Below are 20,519 nucleotides of genomic sequence, written 5' to 3'. Positions count from 1 at the left end.
CCGTATGTTCATGTGCACCGACGGAATGCTAGAGGCGCTGGAGTTTGTTGATGAAAGTGTAGATCCTAAAGTAGCAGATATATCTGCTTGCCTCCGTGGTAACTCTGCCTGTCTACTGTCCCTTCGAGGCTGCAGCATGACGGATGAAGCGTTTTCAGAGATATGTCGTGCAGTCTCTGCCAGCAGCTCTCTTCGGCATCTAAATCTTAACATCAACGTAGTCCACAGCTCACACAGGTATAGAGCATCTTAGTATATCGTGAGATAATGATGTAAACACCTTTTCGTAATGGAGTACTACACTGTACTACTCAGTAGGTAGGACAACTAAAGTTTGGTGTTTACCTTTGTAGGATGAAGGCGTTGGCAAATTCTCTTCGCGCCAATCACACCATAACACATCTGATGTAAGTGAAGAACGTGCAATAGTATTAGATACTACAGAAGGCACAACTTCGCTCAACAATTAATTTGTGGTGGGGTGTTGCTAGTAGCAACTGCTTCTAGGGTAATAGCAAGTAAGTGGTGATAATAAACAGCTGGACCTACGTTTAAAATCTAATTCAGGGATTGGAGAAAACAACCAAATAGTTATCTAACCTCTACTAAGGTAACCTCCATATGTATACGTAACTGGAGATGGTGTAAGACATGTTCCCACAAAGCGGGGAGGGGGTACAAATAGTAATTAATGATCTTGTGCTGAAAACGAATATATTGTTATGAGATGGGGCATTGTAGTATTTGTGAACATATAGTGAACCATTTTCATAAATGTTAGTGGTATACGTATATTCAAATTACTGGTAAATTAATTTAGATAAGTTATATACACTCAGTGTTTCCGCTGGAAATTTTTGATTATTATAGCCATTTGGCTAAAGGTGTTTGTTCGTTTGTAGTCAAGCACTTTATTTCAGAGCCAAGAAAAAATTGCCCAAACATAACAATCTCAACGACAACAACTACTGATTCAAGTTTAACCTGGTAGGGCAACATTTCCCAATGGTCGATCACAACGAATGCAGTACTAATCTGACACATGTGATACTCAATGGAATGTGACTTTGGAAAGACAAAAGTCTACAAACCAGACTTCAAGGATTCAGACTTCCTGGTTTTTATACCAAAATTTAAAAGCTCTGTCAAATCAAAGTCTTCAAGTTTTGCCCTTCTATATTCAGCATCATTGATTCAGTGATAAATCATCATCATCATCATCATCATCATCATCATCATCATCATCATCATCATCATCATCATTATCTTCCTCATGGTCTCTGTACCATCGATCTGCTTCTGTTTTACTATGGCAGTCTTCTTCAGAACCATGACTGTCATCTTCACTTGTACTTATTTCTAGTTTGACACTTACGGAAGCCGTACGTAAAGAGCATGTGCAGGACATAAACAGAGCAAGTGTGAGAGATCGGCCTTTTAGTCCCTGGAGCTCCATTGCATTGCACTGTAATAATGTATATAATTACCATTGTTAGCGCACTCTAGTGACTGTGCTTGCAAGATCTGATCCAGAGGAAGGCATACACAGTACACTGTAACAGCTAGCCAAATAGGCGAAGAGGCATTACTATGTTCTCGCCAGTGACTTTTATTTGTAGCATTTGGCTATTTGGCTATTTGGCTATTTGGCAATCAGCAGAAACACTGTATACACTAGGTAGTTGTATTTCAGAAGATTCTTAGTCTGTGTGTGTAACGTAGGATGACGTCTTTGCTAATTCTCAGCACCACACTTACTGGTATTATATTATAAGTTTTCATTGCTAGCACTGTCAATATATTCCGACCATCATTCCTCCATCATAGTATAACTCAGTATTAGCATAAAAATGAGCACTCACAATATTAACGCTGTTGACGTTGCAAAAGTCAACACAATGGTAAGAAGATACAATATTCTGGGTCTAATAAATTGGCCATCACATTACACAGATCCTTCAAATCTGTTTGCTAAGTTGAACATCAGCTTCTGTGACTTTACTGAACAATGTTTCCTCGTTAAGTTTGTAACGGATGGTTTAATTGCATAACTTTGGAAGTGAATTGAATTTGGAATGCAAGAGCTCGATCGCAGTATCAACACGTTTGCATTTTCTCAGAGAACCTCAGCATCATTTTGCAATGTCGGATCTCTTTGGCTCAATAACCCAAAACCACATTGCCTTTCATGACATCTGCCAGGTTGGGTTTAAGTGTTGAAAGAACTCTGTATCACGCATGAATAAATAGCGACAGGAAGATTGACACCACAGTAGGCTTAAGCAAATGTTACTGCATAAAATCTTGGGAAGGCCTGTGCTCATCCCACCATAGCTACGTCACTATAGTATTACAATAAGGCCACAACAGATAAATGGTAATAGGTTGGAAGAAAATGCATTTGCTGATTTGTATTGTGGAATGTATAGGTAGCGGTACACTTTTTGTATATTCGTTATACTCTTGTACTGATAAATCACATTGCAGATTACACTATGTTTCCATGTGATGTTACCAGCAAATGACATCTCCAAACACAGACCCTCAGAATTCTGGATTCCATAACAGTGACAGAGAGGACATCCTACCTTGTTATGTGATACTAGTATTGAAGCCAGGCATTCTTTGAGTGCAAGCTGCACACAAAGAAAATACACATTCATTAGCTCTTACATAACAGTGACAGAGATGGCATTGTTCTGTGATACTGTATATAAAAGGTACACACACCAGCTCGTTACGTGTGTTTTCAAGAAGAGGATGAAACTTCAGAAATGTCTGAAATTTTTGAAATCCAGTGTCAGACTTTGTTGTACAATAGCATCATAAACAGTGACAACTAGTACAACTGTTAGTGATCTAATGATATTTGCAATGAGAGTTGGAGGGGTCACAAGATGTTTTTGTGTACTTGAACACGCAGGTCCTCGTTGATTTTTTGGTTTAGACTCATGTAGGTGTACGACAGATAATACCAACTAAAACTATAATAGTAGAATTTGCAACCTCTAAATTCAGACAGAGAGCACAAACACTTTCTGTCTCAAAGTTCAAAGTTACTTGCGTAGCCTACATCTGTTGACATATCACCTAATATTCGTGCATGTACAAGAGTCAACGTACATTCTATTAATAGAAATCCTATGTTTATTGACTCAGGTTGCATGGCACATCGCTGACTGAGAAGCAAGTCAAGAAACTTTGGAAGGCACTTAAAAGGCATCCAATCATCGAGTTTCTTGATCTTGGAGATTGCAGCCTCACCGATGCTTGTGTACAATACGTTGCCCGGCTGCTAAGCAAACAAACTGTGGAAAGAAGCACTATTGACGATGTCGGTGCAGCTCGGACAGATTCTAAGCCATGTCACCGTATGAGAGAACTCAACTTGAGCGCCAATACTGACATTTCTTTGTTGGGTTGGACACAACTTGCAATAGGATTGGCCAGGAACACCACACTAGAGATGTTGTATCTTGACTACAATGATCTACTTTCAGAAGGAGCTGCTGTTTTGGCGGTGGCATTATCAGTTCATCCCGAGATTCGGGTTGTGGACATGGAAGGATGCGGAATCGGAGATGATGGAGCCAGCCATATCCTTGCAGCACTGAAGAAACCGAGGCCACCAAAGCTTGAGAAACTGATCTTGACAAACAACGACATTTCCGTTGAAAAGGTGGAATCTATTACAGCGTTACTTCAACCACCAGTGTGACAGCAACTGTGCTTTAAAACAGCAAACTAGAAAATGACGTAGTAAATGTAGATAGTATCCAGTTTTTATTCATTTTTTGTAGTTATTAGTTCTGTTTCATGTTGTATGAGCTGCCGAACAAACCCTTCATTTGGCTGCACACAAGGTCTAGCCGTCCTAACGACTGCAAGCGCATCCATAAATGCCAACTGTCTTTCTTTCATGATATAGGCACATAAAAGAGCACCAGAGCGTGAGACACCAGCATTGCTACATAAACAAACTAAATATCAATGAGTTGAAATTTGGTTCGATATGCAGTTGTAAGTATAATTTTACCACACCAGTGGACGAGAACTTTGCCTTCATTTAGGCCTTCCTGAATAAAGCTGAAACTCTCTAATAAATGAGGCCATATGTCTTCATCCGGGAGGTCAAGAATTTCGATATTTTGGTATATAAAATTCTAAACATATCACATTACATTTAATTAATTAATTTGTTCCACAATATTAATAAAATTATTAATGAGGACAACCTCTGGAAAAGCATTGCTGATGCCTGTTGCAACATTCAATATATGTGTGATTCCCACGCTTTGTAGCAGTTCCAAATTGTGTGCGACGTCTTGAGATCCGATGAAGACGTGAGGGTGTGGCTCACCGATTTGGAAGTCCGGCTGTAGGTCAGGACAGAATGCGAACTCGGCGCGACCGGCATCACGACTTCTAGTTATTCCATCAGCATCTTTCTCTTCTATGACCTGTACAGACCAATCAATTCTCATCGAGATTGTAGCCTACGCTGCGAGACATTGCTGTCTACCTGCCTTCCACCAGGTGTAGTAATTACTGTTGTCACGGCTCGCAAAGAGCGCGCTGAGAACCCCTCTATTTGCTCTCGAAGACTCATTGCTACTTGGCCTTGCAGCGCGCTGTGATTTGTTCGGAATCTCGAGGGTTCATGACGGCTTTGCGCAAGCGTGAAATCTTCTCGAAGGTTCCACGTGAGATTCGCAGTGGAAATCATTAGAAAATGGCAGGGGAAGTAAGCGCGTTATTCTATCAGAATCGCCTCTGTTCGTAAGTTTACAAACTGCGGTTATAGGGCAGTCATTTCAAAGACTTGGGAAATGCTGCTTTGAAGGCTAACAACTTTACAGAAGCTGTAGAAAACTATACCAAGGCGCTGGAATTGGAACCAGAAAATGCTGTATACTACAGCAATCGCAGCGCTGCATACGCCAAATTAAGTAATTTTCAGAAGGCAGCAGATGATGGACAGAGGGCAATAGAGAAGAAACCATCTTGGGGAAAGGTATGTATGTAATTAGTACTGCAGTTATAATCTAAGCGCAATTTTAGGTAAATAAAAATGATTGTCACTTTCAAGAGTCAATGTTGGTGCTCATGGCTGTAGAATGGCATCCATTTGGCTAGAACTGCTCCAAACCTAATTTGTGTGCAGGAGACTGTAAATTTAATGTCATTATGTGTATTTCAAGTTTGAGGTAGGCAAACTTATTTGTTTTATGATGTGCATAAATTGGTTCAAACAGTTGTCTAAATGTGCAACGTAATGACATTGATTTGTAATGATATTTGTAACTATAATTTTAAGAGATGTACCTAATGTACAAACAAGAAGTCAGCAATAAACCAACTGACTTATTGATCTCGAATTTTTTCTATGTTATTATTTTTGTCTAATGATCAAACGGCATTCTATCCAAACACTTTCTGGAAATCTATTTAACAGAAACCATGCAGAACTAAGAAATGTCTAATATGGCAAAAATATGCTTGACCGAAGGAATGAAAAGAAACCATGTTTGTTGCTTTGTTAGAAACAAAGCAGGTCAGCATCATGTGTTAAAGAGACATTCGTAAGTACAAATTTCACAGACAATCAGAAACAACTAACAATTGTATAAGGTTTGAAACTGATAATTATAGAGAAGCTCAATGTTTCTCTGTTTATATGTAGAACCAATCATAGAAACTAATTAATTACAAGACAAGTGGTGACTTTGAGCGTGTTCACACCACCATCTGGACTATTTATGATTAGGTTAACTATGATGAGGCCAACATTAATGCATGCGCCTTCACACCACAAACTATAGTTAGTAAGTCACATGGGCACGTGAGTGTAATTATCATCGTTCGTTTTCATCCGTCATATCAAGCAACAATTTGCGTGAATTGTTTTGACGAATCCATTGCTTTAGGTTTTGAAGAGGGAAACATTTTGTTTGCTTTCTCTAGCACTCCTTGAGGGACTGCACGAAGTTTTCACAGGAACGTAGTCACATCTGCATGTGCTTCCGTATATGTCGCCATGTTGTTGCTGCATTTGAACGTTTACACATACAACACCACATCAGAAACATCGGCGGCATGCTCTTCTCGTATACTACCTCACGTGCCAAAGTCACGTGCAACCACTAACACCACTAATGCTGTTGTAATGCTACTCTCTATGGGCGTTAGAATGGCATTACACTAATCATGATTAGGTCTGGTGTGAACACGCTCTTTGTCAGTAAAGTACCATTATATGTAAATACAGTAGTTTGGATGTTACGTAACACCCCAATGTTGCAAAATCTGTTCTGCACAGGTTTTTAGCTAGAAATGTAGAGAATTTATCTGTACTACACCATTTCCAGATCAAATTCGTACTTTGTCAGTTCAAATTCAGTTCAAGTTCATACTTTGTCATTTCAAATTGGCATGTCAAATCAGATTCATTCACAGTCGTTTTAAACTGGTGAACTGTCGATTTAAATTCATTCACAGTCATTTGAAATCTGTCATGAGTCATTTCAAATTTGCTCTGTCATGCTAATTATGGTGTAGCTTTATGTCGATTGCACTGGTCTAGTTTGGTTAGTGTTTTGGATGTGCGTTAAAGGTGCTTGCTCATGAATTCACGTGCATGCACAGTCACACACACGTAAACTTGAAATCTTGTCTTTATCCACGCATTTATCTTTTACCAGTTTGAGGTAGTTTGCTGTTGAACGACAAAGCGGTTTCTTGATCTTTTTTTTTTGTTATTGCATGTGACCCAAAAATGGGTCTGGAACTTTGAAGCTAGTACGATCATGCACAATAGATGCACGATCTGCATTGTCCGCTGCGTCTTGCACCTCTCCATGGCTACTTTCATGCTCTGAGTTTTGGATGCCATCACATTAGTACGATGCTCTGGTTTCCACCCATTTCCGGGTCATGTGCAACAAGAAAACAATCAATAAAGTGCTTTGTCATTCAACAGCAAGCTGTTTCAAGATAATAAATGGTAAATGTGTAGATAAAGAATCTAACAGACTTGTCGTTAGCTTTTTCGAAATGTCGAATACCAGGAGCGAAACTACTAGAACGTGATTCCCATTTCTCTTTGCACTAGGAAGAAAGACTCTGTGTCATAGAACGTGGTTGCATCCTAAGGTGTTCGCTTGCTCTACTTTGTTATACTTGAAATTGTGGCATGTTTTCACATTTGCATGGGTGTGTCTATGCGTGGGTGGTAAATCGTGAGCGGGCACCTTTTTAAGCTGTTGAGCAAACTCTTGGCCTAGTTTACTAATTAGACTACTGATGAAAGCAATGTCAATAAGACAGACTTCTGTAAATACTCCACTGGGCACAGCGCATGCAGGTAGCAAGTAATTGCCAAGAAATTGCTAAAGAGCAGTTAACTTTAGATCCACAGCTGCGTGTTTGTTGTTTTAGTCAAAGGCACTGGCCAACCTTTATGTAATACGTACAGAGGTGATCTCTCTCTTGGAAATTGACATGAGATGAATGAATGAACTTGGTGTTGTGATTCATTGTGTACTGTAATGCTAGAATATTGTCTCTGTGATGCAGTGTATTTGTTCAGTTTACAGAGTAGTGTATATATATATATATATATATATATATATATATATATATATATATATATATATATATATATATATATATAATCTATTGTGGTCAATCAGGAAAATCGAAGTTATGTGCAACTGACGTATATCTACGTCAGTTGCAAATTTGAAATGACTCATGACAGATTTGAAATGACTGTGAATGAATTTGAATTGACAGTTGACCCATTTGAAATGAAATGGTGTAGTATATATATATATATATATATATATATATATATATTACACGGTACAGCACAAATGGCAGTATAAATCTTCTCAAAGGCCGCACGGAAAAGATTATTCGTTTTGAGTACAAAGTGAGGCTGTTTGGTCAGAAATTTTTATTCCACAATTTTTATATTTTAAAATACATACATCAAATTTATTAGATTGTGGCTGTCGATCATCCACAATGCATGAGCAATGGACTGCATCGTACGTGCCCTCATTGTTACAGACACCTACCGGGAGTATGAGGCCAGCAGTCCTGATCAATAACGTCAGCAACCAGGCAATTCATGCCGGTGACTGTACAGCCAGATTCTGCAGGTCTAGGTGGTTAGGAAAGAGTTAAGACGTTGCTCTGGTGCCTTTCTCATCAGCGCATAATTTACATTCACTTTCAGCCAGAAGTTGCTGACAAATTCTCAATGCCATAGCAGCCTTCAAGGTAAAAGATAATGACATCTACCAAACTCTAAATACAATCCGTCATCGTCATCGGGCACTGCATCATAGCGAATTCCTGGATCTGATGCTGCGTGCACAGACATCAGATGCTACCCTTGCATGCATCGTTGTCTGACATTACCATGCGAAGAATGTCTTTCAGCAGAGACGACTCTTTGACCCGCAGTATCCTAGAATTAACGTTGGAACGATTGCTATCCAGAACCGTTAACAGAAATTCCTAGCAGGTATGACACATAATACTAGCCTCGTACTTATGCACACTGTGCATGATGGGAATATGTTATAGACGCACAAGCATGCAACATGTTTGAAGACATGTGCCGCAAAAAGTATTTTTTAAAAACTGTATACTACCACTACTACTGTGAAAACCTAAAAAAGTAGTAGTAGTAGTAGTAGTAGTACTCAGCAAAAGCATCCACCGGTCATGCCCATACTATAAAAGCCACTACAACGGCACTCAACACTACAATATATCAATCCATTCAATTAAACAAACCCACTTAAGTCAACGTCACAATCTACTTAGTGAGGCTTGCCTCACTGTTGATTAAATCCATGTCATGACATTTTAGAGGCCTGTGCTTGGCTGATCTACTTCCAGTAGTAGTAGTAGTTGTAGTAGTAGTAGTAGTAGTACAACACCATATAGTTACTAAACACTATGACATAAACTGCAACATTAACAAGAAAGCTGAGCACATAACAAAAGTTTTCTAATTTAACGACTTACTACATAACAATAACTAACAGTTAATTACTAAACACTAAAATTAAAAACATTGTCTACTCAGTGAGGTGAGCCTCACTGGTTGTCAGCCTGACAGTGTCTACGTCAATGGGATGGTAGGTACAAGATCTTGTAGCAGTAGTAGTAGTTGTAGTAGTAGTAGTAGTAGTAATAACATACAACACTATAAGTGACAGATATACGCACGCAGCAAAACAAACAATTAAAAGTCAGTTACTACTTTACGTCATTACACTGTATGCTTAACTATTATCACAAGCTATAGTCACCACCTACTCATCTAGGTGGGCCTCACTTTCAATGAGTCCCAGCAGGTTCACTTTGATAGGTCTATACGTAGAGGATCTTGTTCCACGGATACACAGTATACTCGAGCGAAGTAGGGCAAAACTCAATCTACAGCGAATTAATTGCATAATTCTACTGTACTGCTCTCCTGACTTGGCTGCATGCAGACTTGCCACTCGCTTATAGAAGGTTGTTGCCTCTGGGCCTGTGCTTCCGTATGACGTAAACACTAATGGAGTGAAAGACCCATGCTCAACTTCCCGAATTCTCTCACCGTAAGCGCGTTTCTTCTCATTCTCGTGACTCACATAGGCGGATTTGAGTGAAGAGTGTTTGCGGTTGGAAGCAGCGTTTGGGTAGAAAACCCTCACATCAAAAAATGCCCGTTCTCCATGCCTCCACACTCCTCTAGCAGAAATGTCGACCCTAGCGTTATCATCTGTGATGGCAGTGCGATGCGCAAACTGTTCTCCATCCAAGGGACGAAGTACAGGTTCGATTGTAACATCTGTAGAAACCTCCCTTAGAAGATCAGCTGTGATGTTCCGGATCTCGTTGTGCCTTAGCGTGGGAAAGCCGCCTTTCTGGCATATCATGACATGGTCGACGTTAAAACTGAGGCCGCATTCACATTTCGAGGGCAAATCTGATAAAGGCCAGCCATATCTTAAGCACAGAGCATCACGAAAATTGTTCTTGGCAAGATGGAAACCATGCTCTTCAATAGGCTGCACGGTAAGCCAGCTCGATACTCCCTTTTCGGATAGGACTTCCAAGCTCCCTTTTATTTGCGGTGATGCATTTGTTTGCAACTTCTCCAAGGTCTCATTGTGGAAAGCTTGTGTCTTGGCCTTGATCTCAGATTTTCTTCTTTTTGTTTCCAATGGAGACACTGTGATGGCGTTCTCTTGTTCGACAATAAGAGCAGCCAAAGGCGCAGTGATGTGCTCGGAAGCTGCAAATAGTGATTCAGCAGTCTTCGACGGATCAGAAATGTTCAACCCACCGAGATTGCAAGGTAATGACAAGAGGTCTCTCATGTCTGCACCGCACACTGGTTGACCAGTCAGTCTAGGCAAAAATCGTTGGTGGATGACTTCTTCTAACGGCTTGAGCATTTCAGATATAGATGGAACAGTTCTCAAGAGATAGGACCAGCGATGGGCCAAACCTTGAGTAAAAGCTGAGTATGCGACATGAGGATGAGTTACAGCAATGGTTGATAGTTTTTCCACTTGACGAACCCACTCATTGACTTTACTGTCAACGTATTCACGAACAAACGAAGGGTGCCCTAAAGCAGCACCTAGATGTCGTTTACCTGATGTTGTGATTTGTACTGCCGTATCAGCAAATGCAGAGCGGGCATCTTCCAATTTGTTCTGCTTTACTATCAACCAAGTTTTAACAGCGTTTGCGTGATATCCGAACTTGGGGCCGACTTTGACAATGTCATTCCACCACTGCCTCACACCTCTAATGCACCCTGCACCTGTTGCGTCATCAGCATACCAGACTTGCTTGGTTTCACGTTGAAGTTGAGTGATGAGCGGCAGGATGCCAATCGCGTACATGGACATCGCCAGCGGATCACCCTGTGTTGTTCCTTCAGCTGATCTGATTATCTCGCCTCCCACAACGAACATCAAAACCTTGTCCCTGTATGTATTTATGAGAACCGTTGCAATAGCCGGACACAAGATTCTAGCATTGTGAAGCGCTGTCCGTCGATTTAGGCAATTAAAAGCATTCGAGGCATCAACCAGAAGAACGCACTCAGTCTCATCGTTGTCAAATATTGTGCGCATCGCATGAATAGCCGCTTCACATCCACCTTCTTGTCCAGCACACACTTGCAAAGGTCCAGCAGTATGGCAGACGTCGTCCTTGATAACTCTCATTATCGCCTTGGCAATAATCCTGCGGAAGGTCTCACCAATTCCGATTGGACGTAATCCAGGATTCTTGTCTAAAGGAATCAAACGGCATGCAACAAGAGCCTGGATAGCACTTGGATCCACAAAATCACAACATATGCGTTGTGCTAGACCTGCTAGGGCGTTGCACAGCTCAGCTGACTGCTTCTGAAAAGAACAGCATAGACGTTTCCAAGCTGTGGAATCCACACCAGATGGTCCACCAGCGCCCTGGGTTCTCAGAGCAGCAGAGCGAATAGCTGATCCATCAATCTTGTCAAATATAACATGTGATAAGTCATTAACGGGACCATTCAAGAAGATCTCGTCACATAACGGTTGCTGTTCAGGATGTTTGACTCGCAGCAAGTCTTTAACTGTACTACCATTGTTATCAATCACCGCATCAAGAGACAAAACGCCACAGTTGGCATTGTCAGACACATATCGAAGGGCTGCGTTGACCTTACCTTGAATGACAAGACGACTAAAAACCCTAGCCACCTGGACATCCGGGATACTACGGAGGCTGTGATTTAGTCGACATTGCAAGGTACGGCCCTCTCTTACCAGATCGTCAAACCTTCCCATCTTCCACAATTCCAAACGTCTCTGAACACATTGGATGTGATCTCGAGATTTGGATTTTGCATGGGGCTTCTGAAGGACCACAACTTGAAAAACTACCAGAGCTTTCATAGCAATACCCTCCAGTGACGTTGCATTTGCAAACGACTCTACTAGACGTGTCATTTCTGCAACAAACTCCTTACCCACTTTCCCGGATGGAAGTAGGAACAGGTTTTTCTTCCAGAATACGACTTCTTTGTAGATGGAATCTAATTCTTTCTCAACTTCCATGCCATTCACGTCACCCCAAGTAAAACTTGGAGCACTACGTGGTTTGTAGGCAGGCAGTTGACCGGTAAGTTTGTTCACATTACCATTACCTGTTTCAGACTCATGAAAACGACTACTGGCCTTGTCGAAAGTCACGTGATTCTGTCTGGATGGCCCGGATGATTTCGAATTTTGAATTTGAATGAGCGTAATGTCTGCATTTACAATACCATTTCCTTGGTGATCTTCTTCGTTACTCTGCACAAAACTGGACTCCGAAATAATGTTTGAAGAAACGTCAACTGCTGGTGACGTGTTCATACAACGCTGATGGTTCATCGGATTGCAATTAGAGCAACGTTCCTTCCTGCGAGCACAGGAACAGCTCTTACATCGACCGGTAGCATTGCACGAGCAGCACTTCATAATCCAGAGTTGTTCAAAATTCAAACCGTCGACCGTTGCAATGAAAAGTAGAGCAAACCGAACGTTCAGAAACCAAGAACCACTTGTTATGAAGCAGACTTGTCACTTTTATCTCCCGTTTATCTGGAATACCCCAGCAAAGATGGAAAACAAGGGAGACGGAACATGTCAGTGCATCGACATGACATATCCGGGATAGTAGTTGTAGTAGTAGTAGAAGTAGTAGTAGTATATTGTTGTATGTAGATCCTTCGTTCCATAGATGAGACAAAATACGATAGACATATACTGCAATTTTAAAAAGAAGTGCGGTTAGCTAACTGTAACCAAATGTCAGAAGACTGTGTAAAGTCTTAAAGTTACTGCATGATTGGTAGACTATTCAATATAATTGCTACTCAGATCTTGTTGAATAATCCTTATTGAACATAATCTAGTTAAACATAACACAGACAGACAGACAGACAGATAATACAGTAGAATATTAAAATTACAAGTTGACTTAAAACTGCAATTATAGCTGATCTAAAAGAGTAAAGGTAGTAGAACACCCGCTGCAACCACAGTCTCATTAGCACTACTTGCGTGAACGGTCAACAGGAATTCACCTCAAACACCAACAAAGAGACCATGCACTCTCTGACATGAAAATATGTATTGTTCTGTAGCGACTTGGGTGACCATCAATAATGTCTTTAGATCCGTGATCCCACACTATGCATGTTAAGGGTTTCCCATTCTGTTCCCAACCGTCAATAAGTGCTGTTTTCCCCACTCCAAACGTCCCTTTCCTCTCCCAACCATCATTTTGACGGTACTGACGGTACTGGCGAGAACACTGGTTTTTTATTCATGGTTATTAGTGTAATGGGTGGTGTGCCTTTTGTAGAATACATATCAGGGTGGGCCTGGTGGGTCATGGCTTACCCAACTTTTGAAAATGGGACTTCACCAACTGGCTCTGACAAGAACTTTCAGAAATGTTGGTTCAAGTGATTAAATAAATTAGCTATTGTATGCTCACTGTGGGTGAGGCTTGGTCCAGCTGGCTCACCCAACACCTGGAGCACTCCACCAGCTCTGCATGTATGTAAATGGTGTATGAAATATTCTGAATTTATGTAATTCCAGTCATTGAACTGCACTACTAGTACACCTCTTGAATGTACGTATATTTTTGGCTTTCAGAACTCTCTAAAGTAATACAAGTAGACTTTAATACTCTTATTTTGTATTATCTCTTTATATGCAACTAGGATCCATGGCCCGTTCTTCTTACAGGCAAGATACTGTAGTGTAAAGATAGGTCTGTGGACACACGTCACGTGCAATCTTTGTTGCGATGTCCCAGATATGCTGAATGAATTCGAATCTTGCTCTTCGCGCTTGTTTCGAACGAAATCGACACGCTTCCTGTGTAGCGCTTGCTGCAGAAAATGTGTAGGTTGGATTCGGTGCAAATGCAATCAGAATATGGAGAGAAACGAAAGCGCTAGAAGAATATGTTTTGTCGGCAAGAGATATTTGATTGCTCGAAGTTTTGCAAAGGACGCCAATGCGTACGGTCTACACAGGACTGGTGTGGGCATGTGTTTGAATGAACTGGAATGTGTAGCGTTTGCGTCATCGAGAAATTTACGCTGGGGTCGACCCCTCGAGAGGGCACCCGGTGCATAATTTTTTAATTCTTTTACACAAACCTTCCCCTGTGCGTGCCGAGTGTGTGTGCCGATTTCGGTTGCGAACGGACGAAAGACGTGGCTGCCAAACACGAACACACACACACACACACACACACACACACACACACACACACACACACCAGTTTGAGCTTTATATATTAGATAAGCAAGTCTAACATTGATCTACATTATCTGTTTTATTACCTGGTATTGTTAAAGACAATCTATCTGACGTGATCCTATCGTTAATGTCCATAGGCAGATATAAAGTTGTTCATGAAAGTTACAGTTCCGAAACTGTATGAGACATAAAAGAGAGCTTCCATGATCATACGTACATGTTCATATGTAATAAAATAGTCATTACACTAACCCTTTTATTCAAAGTATTTTTGTGAAAGTGATGTGATGAAGAATAAAATTGTAAGAGTGATGTGGAAAAGGGTGCGACTAGCTAAGGTGACGTATGCTTGTGAGCATGGTTTCTCAAGTAATGCTGCTGTTGTTCTTTGAGCAAATTTGTGATGAAGACTTTTCACCTGAACACTTCATCTATAGTGGGAGTAGTTTCACATGTTTGTTATGCATGTGTGTGCATGACATCACATTATGTGTGCCTCTAATTGTAGTGGGCTGTTGTCAGCTTGATTTGGCTTGATTTAGCTTGGTTTAGCTTGTTTTGTACTTGTACACAGCTATGCGCGAGTGAGTCAGTCCAGACAGTTTTGAGTTTACTAACAGGTTGTGTGTAAACATGGCAGAACAGTGAAACTAATCCAAGCAGCTTTGTATGATGCTCAGTAGATAGCTGTGTGCTAATCAAATTCATTCGGATGAATTATCAAGATGCTTGGCTTTGAATCTGTTTTTTGTCCAATAGTACTGCTCACAAGTTCCGTGCACTAAGTTGTTCTTAATTTATTGAGAGTTGCTAGTTTGTTGTCTATAGTCATTTATCTTGCTTAGATGTTTGCCTTTTCCCTTCTATTTGACAGACCTGATAACTTGGAAACTGACTGCTTCTGAATTTCTGACATTATCTGGATTAATAAAACCATACTTTCGACAGTCTTTTGATTAGTGAAGTTTTGCTGAAGTGTTGTTAAGTAAGGGATTTTGTGGCATTTTTTATGAATTATTACAGAATTTGTACAATGTATAAGACATATCTTGCAAAGAGGACAAAGCAGTTATGTACCAAGGCTCTCATGCTGTTAGGATTTTATACGTTGTTGTATTTGTAATGTTGGCTTGGTAGGCTAAAGTGCAGACCAATACACTTTAGATGAACAGTTTTGTGTATTGGGAGGTGTTTGGCATAAAAAACATTTGTGAGCATGTTTTACTATGTGTAGGGTTATTCTCGGAAGGCATATGCCTTGTTGCAACTTGGGAGACATCAAGAGGTGAGGGAAACGTGCGAAGAAGGTTTGAAAGTGGAACCTACTAACGAGCAGCTAAAAGAAGCCTTGCAAGAGGCGGAGCAGAATCTTCGAAGTTTGTAAACTTTAGTTGCATGAGCAGTGTACTTGTGTTGTGCAGTTAATGTAAGGGTATTGCTACAGGTACTGGTGATCAGTCAGGAAATCCATTTGCCAGTCCAGAGATGTGGGCCAAACTTGTTACTGATCCTGTTACTAGGGAGTACTTACAGCAAGATGATTACAAGATGATGCTAGAGCAGCTACAAAGGAATCCCAGTGCAATATCAAGGTCTAGTTATGCTAGCCATAGTTAAACAGCACGGACTGTTAGCTCAGTCAGATTAGCAGATGACATGAACTAATTTGATGTGCAGATCTGATGAGTAATATTGATGAATGAATGGACAAAGGATAAGTAGACATACGGTATATACTGACTTTGGCTGCATTTAATTTTACTGAAACAGAGCACACTGTTTCTGATCTGGTGATGATACTAGAGAAAATGCTGACCTGGTTATGATACTAGAGAAAATGGACGTCAATTACAGGCCTGGAAATAAGATTCTGTTGCCAGCCAGACGAATAGTTTTAAATTACTGTATAAGATGAAATATTGGCAGGAAATTTATTTTGGTGGATTGGCGGATTTTTTAGAGACTGCCAATATAAACCCCGCCATTAATTTGGCCACCGGGATATGTTGACATCATCAGGCACGTGGATTAGCTATCTAATGGCGAAGTGGCGGTACGTCACTCGGATGAGGCCATGAAATGGTATGTAATCCCTGCTTGCCGTCTGTTGTGCCTATGAATGAGGCCGTGAGGCTATGGATGAAGCTGGACTGTCATGTTCTTTGCACTGACGCAGCAGTTCTTCATCATTATGCAGTAATTGGAGACCAGTAAGTTAGGGAAATGTGAGCCATGAGCACAGCTGTCAATCACAAACTCTTCCATGACCACTTATGGTAAGACACATATCAGTTATCAAACAACAATGTCCAACTGCCAATGTTTCATCTTATACGGTATATATCTGATTGGAGAAACGGTTTTTGACTGGACATCTGCTACAAATGATGTTCTTATAAAACAGTAGACTGTACCTTTCCTCCATTTAGTAACTTCCCAATATTCATGGGCAAACTTCATTTAATTAATGTGTGGGGAAATACCACCTTACTAAGTTAACAGCACAACATTCTTGCCTCATCTTTCACAATACACGTGATGATTTTTAAACAATTGTTACTTGCAGCAATTGCAAGTGACAGCCAATAGTAAGGGATGGTTTTCATTTTGGATGTTCAGTTGCTAAAGAGTTTCAGTCATCAACTTTTGCACAAGGGAAGTGCTGCGCTAAGTCTATGTCCTCGTTGAGGTCTAAGTCAGGTGCACAATCGGTAGGATAAAGCTGTTTTGCAACTGAGTTGACTAACGAGAGAAGAGCAGGGAACGTCAAGGATTAGAAATGAAACGTTTGCAATGAGTAGGTCTACAGTATGATTACATGTGTCAGAAACAAGGCTTCTATATTGGTTCCATGCAAACTGTATACAGCACAGTATAGGTTTTATTCCTGGTGCTTCATGTATCTTCAAGGCCTCAGGGATTTGGACAAAGGCATGCTACACTTGCACTACTCTGAATAGGCCAACAGGTTTAATAAGTCAGAGTTTTTACTTGTGTGCATAGGTTCAAGTAAAACAACATAACAAAAAATAAGACATTGTACACGCCGTTTTGTATCATTTATGTCAGTTCTGGTGGCAGGAGGTAGCAGTGGGGTGTGGTGGCGGTGGCAGGGTTGCTGCTGCTTCTGCCTGGATTAACATGATTAATCTAAAGTCTAAATTTCTACTTTATGACTACACAAGTACACCATATTTACCAGCCTGGAGATAGGTAGACACAGAGAGACTGATAAACTGATGTGTGTGCAGTTACATGTGATTACAGAGATGGCAAGGTGGAGTCTGGACTATTGACATTGTCTTTCTCTGTAGTATGCTGCAGGATCCTAGAATACAGAAGACTCTGAACGTTATTCTTGGTATTGACATCATGACACCAGAAGCAGCAGCTAGTCGAGCTAAAGAAATGCATGCAGAAGAAGAACATTCAAACCCCCAGTCAGGTTCAGCTGCTGCACACGACGGAGAGAAGCAAGAAGAAACAAAGTCAGAGGAACAGAAAACAGACGAAATAGATGAGTCTGTTCGTGAGGTAGGCATGCCACATGTTATTGTATATTACACTTTTATGAAATAGTACTGAAAATTCTTTGTGTTTCTGTAATAGGCTGTAAACGAAAAGGAACTGGGCAATGCTGCATACAAGAACCGAGAGTTTGAATCTGCTCTGCGTCATTATTCTAAAGCTGCTGAATTAGATCCGACCAACATGACATACTTGAGTAATCGAGCAGGTAGGTGGAATGCTATCGGTATCAGGATTGCCACTATTATGATGGCTGTCATCAAGTTGCGAGTATTTCTTTTATATTGGATTCCATGTGACAGCTGTTCACTTTGAAATGCTTGACTATGATCACTGCATCGAGGACTGCGAGGCAGCAGTTAATGTTGGACGCGAACAAAGAGCAGATTTTAAGTTGATAGCAAAGTTAGTCAGTTTCATGCAATTGGACATTTATTGTTGAATGTTACGGTCATGTTTTTGTTGTCAAGAGCTCTTGCCAGGATCGGAAACGCTCATTTCAAACAGGAGCATTTGGAGGATGCCATCAAGTATTATGACAAGTCCCTTGCTGAGAACAGAGCAGATGAAGTTCGGAAAAAGAGGCAACAAGTATTGGTCTGATTGTTATCCATGTGACAGTCCACTAGAGATGAAATTGTGCACAGGTACAGAAAATTATAGAAGAGAAGAAGATTAAAGAATACATCAATCCTGAGATATCATTGCAGGAAAAGGAAAAGGGCAATGCATGTTTCCAGAAAGGTTTGTAGGTTGACCGTAGGTTACAGGTCTCAATAATTATTCTTGTCTGTGTTTGTCACACAGGAGACTACCCAATGGCAATGAAACATTATCACGAGGCAATAAAACGTAACCCGGATGATGCAAAACTTTATAGTAACCGGGCGGCTTGCTACACTAAGCTTGCTGAATTTCGACTTGGTTTAGAAGTAAGTGTTGTTGTTATTAGTTAATTACAAAGTTTTCAAATGAGGATAAATTGTGTGCTTAGGACTGTGAACATTGCATTAAATTGGATCCAACTTTTGGTGATTAGAATTTGCTGTACTCTAGTATTTTTGCATGTAAATGAGGTAATCAATATTGCGATTATTACAGTAAAGGGGTATATGAGAAAAGGGGCCATTCTACTGGCTTTGAAAGAGCCCGTCAAGGCAATGCAAGCATATGAAAAAGCACTTGAAATAGATCCGGAAAACCAGGTGAGATCAAGGACAAGAACACTAGATACTACTGAGTACATGCATGTCCTCTATCTGGTGTTGGTCTAGGAAGCGAAAGGTGGAATAGCGAATTGCCGCACGTCACAACCAATGACGCCAGAGGAGGTGAAGCAAAGAGCATTCAATGACCCAGAAATACGGGTACTAAATTGGAATATGATGAAAATGACATTTTTACTTTAATGCATTTTTGTTCAATAGCAAATATTTGCTGATCCGGCAATGCAGGTTATTCTTCGTCAAATGGAAGAGAACCCTGGAGCATTAACAGAGTACGTTGTTACTGACATACAGTAGTCTGTATTGATTATGTCACCTGTGCTGTGCTTGCTTAGTCATTTGAAGAACCCTCACATTGCCCAGAAAATTCAGAAACTTGTGGAAGCAGGATTGATTCAGATTAGATGATGGGACGATAGATGGTATAGTGAACTTTTTTCTGTTAATGGTGTGTAGAGTTGTTAGTTTGTTGGTAGTGTTGATAAGTCATGCATGATCTGCAAGCATTTGTGGTGAGAACAAGGCGACAATATATACTCGTCAACATTTGATTTGATTCTCGTTGCGAATCATTAAATCGAGATTACCTATGTAGGTTTATAATTTGACTTTATTTGAAGTTACAGTTTGGTTAGGACTAAACGATTACCGTACTGACGCGATTAATACCCCAGGCCTCAAGTAAAGTCCCATCCCCACCTTTGGTTCAGGTCCTAAGATTTTCACACCTTTTTGTTGTTTAATTGGTGCTAATTGACGCTTTCTATAGAAACTAGCTTCTTTAATTGTCTACGAATTTGGCAACGTGTTCTAGGCAGCTATACTCAAGAGATATTGTAGCTTCACTGTTGAATACGAGATCAGCGTTGTTGAATGGCATCGAGGCAATGGCTTGGTGGTGTCAAAACCGTCAACCAATTTAGCATTGACAGGAAGTGTGTGCGGGACTGGAATGCTAAGTACGAGGAGCTAAAGCGACACGAAGCAACTCTGAAAGGAAAGAAAGCAAGAAAGATGCACGACGGACGCGAACAATTAATTAAGTGTACAGCTTGATGACCGGGTATGACTTTTTTTGCAAGAGATGCGAAACTTTGGCCTGGCAGTTTCTAACGTCGCACTGATGGACGAAGCAAAGCGAGTTGCTGCAGAACTAAACATTGTAGGAGTTAAATCAAGCAATGGATGGCTTGTCAGGTGGAAGCAACGCTTTAACGTAGGACTACGGCGCAAAACGAATGAGTCTCAGGCCCTTCCGGAGCATTATCAAGATGACCTCGGATTTTGCTGACATATTCGGTTGCGTGAGACACATGACAGGTGGCTAATTACTTGTCAATTGATCAAGTTAATTAATTCCTCCAATTAACACCTCCAGGTGTCAGGTTTCAAGTTAAGTCGCATCCCTAAAGTGCGTTCACGAATTAGAGCG

The 20,519-nt window shown here is 40.7% G+C and overlaps 3 protein-coding genes across 6 annotated transcripts; 2 read left to right on the top strand and 1 right to left on the bottom strand.

Moving 5' to 3' along the window:
- The first annotated feature begins 12 nt into the window (after positions 1 to 12).
- Positions 13 to 3,874, top strand: LOC134179944 (leucine-rich repeat-containing protein 73-like). Its single transcript, XM_062646984.1, has 3 exons — positions 13 to 237; positions 354 to 407; positions 3,160 to 3,874. Exons 1-3 carry the CDS (start codon positions 26 to 28, stop codon positions 3,716 to 3,718), a joined length of 825 nt encoding a protein of 274 aa, XP_062502968.1. The 5' UTR covers positions 13 to 25; the 3' UTR covers positions 3,719 to 3,874.
- LOC134179945 (dual specificity protein phosphatase 19-like) lies at positions 3,772 to 4,630 on the bottom strand. Of its 4 annotated transcripts, none has more exons than XM_062646987.1 (4): positions 4,523 to 4,630; positions 4,236 to 4,460; positions 4,037 to 4,163; positions 3,772 to 3,967 (listed from the first exon to the last, which is right to left on the bottom strand). In XM_062646987.1, the coding sequence occupies exons 1-4, from the start codon at positions 4,607 to 4,609 to the stop codon at positions 3,918 to 3,920; spliced, it is 489 nt and encodes a 162-aa protein (XP_062502971.1). In that variant the 5' UTR covers positions 4,610 to 4,630; the 3' UTR covers positions 3,772 to 3,917. The 4 variants fall into 4 exon arrangements, with proteins under 4 accessions (XP_062502971.1, XP_062502969.1, XP_062502970.1 ...); XM_062646985.1 differs by having other exon boundaries at positions 3,784 to 3,980; XM_062646986.1 differs by having other exon boundaries at positions 3,784 to 3,967; positions 4,042 to 4,163.
- A 7,804-nt stretch (positions 4,631 to 12,434) lies between these two features.
- On the top strand, positions 12,435 to 19,638 carry LOC134179328 (stress-induced-phosphoprotein 1-like). The gene is made up of 15 exons (XM_062646197.1): positions 12,435 to 12,577; positions 14,908 to 14,917; positions 15,568 to 15,709; positions 15,778 to 15,925; positions 17,648 to 17,867; positions 17,943 to 18,069; positions 18,164 to 18,266; positions 18,332 to 18,452; positions 18,509 to 18,605; positions 18,669 to 18,793; positions 18,856 to 18,892; positions 18,963 to 19,066; positions 19,136 to 19,228; positions 19,289 to 19,359; positions 19,423 to 19,638. The coding sequence occupies exons 1-15, from the start codon at positions 12,435 to 12,437 to the stop codon at positions 19,493 to 19,495; spliced, it is 1,614 nt and encodes a 537-aa protein (XP_062502181.1). The 3' UTR covers positions 19,496 to 19,638.
- The last annotated feature ends 881 nt before the right edge of the window (positions 19,639 to 20,519 follow it).

This window comes from Corticium candelabrum, chromosome 5 (genome assembly GCF_963422355.1).
Source record: "Corticium candelabrum chromosome 5, ooCorCand1.1, whole genome shotgun sequence".
NCBI lineage: Eukaryota > Metazoa > Porifera > Homoscleromorpha > Homosclerophorida > Plakinidae > Corticium > Corticium candelabrum.
This window is presented reverse-complemented; position numbering and strand designations above follow the sequence as displayed.

Bases quoted from the DNA above. Each gene is read 5' to 3' on its own strand.
- LOC134179945 (XM_062646985.1), bottom strand. From the start codon at position 4,609: ATGAGTCTTCGAGAGCAAATAGAGGGGTTCTCAGCGCGCTCTTTGCGA. The intron at 4,461-4,522 runs GTAGACAGCAAT...TGGTCTGTACAG, and splicing joins CTACACCTGGTGGAAGGCAG to GTCATAGAAGAGAAAGATGC. The intron at 4,164-4,235 runs GTTGTCCTCATT...TGATATGTTTAG, and splicing joins TCAGCAATGCTTTTCCAGAG to AATTTTATATACCAAAATAT.
- LOC134179944 (XM_062646984.1), top strand. From the start codon at position 26: ATGCTAGAGGCGCTGGAGTTTGTTGATGAAAGTGTAGATCCTAAAGTA. The intron at 238-353 runs GTATAGAGCATC...TTACCTTTGTAG, and splicing joins GTAGTCCACAGCTCACACAG to GATGAAGGCGTTGGCAAATT. The intron at 408-3,159 runs GTAAGTGAAGAA...TTATTGACTCAG, and splicing joins CACACCATAACACATCTGAT to GTTGCATGGCACATCGCTGA.
- LOC134179328 (XM_062646197.1), top strand. From the start codon at position 12,435: ATGGTTCATCGGATTGCAATTAGAGCAACGTTCCTTCCTGCGAGCACA. The intron at 18,893-18,962 runs GTGATTAGAATT...CGATTATTACAG, and splicing joins TAAATTGGATCCAACTTTTG to TAAAGGGGTATATGAGAAAA. The intron at 19,360-19,422 runs GTACGTTGTTAC...GTGCTTGCTTAG, and splicing joins AACCCTGGAGCATTAACAGA to TCATTTGAAGAACCCTCACA.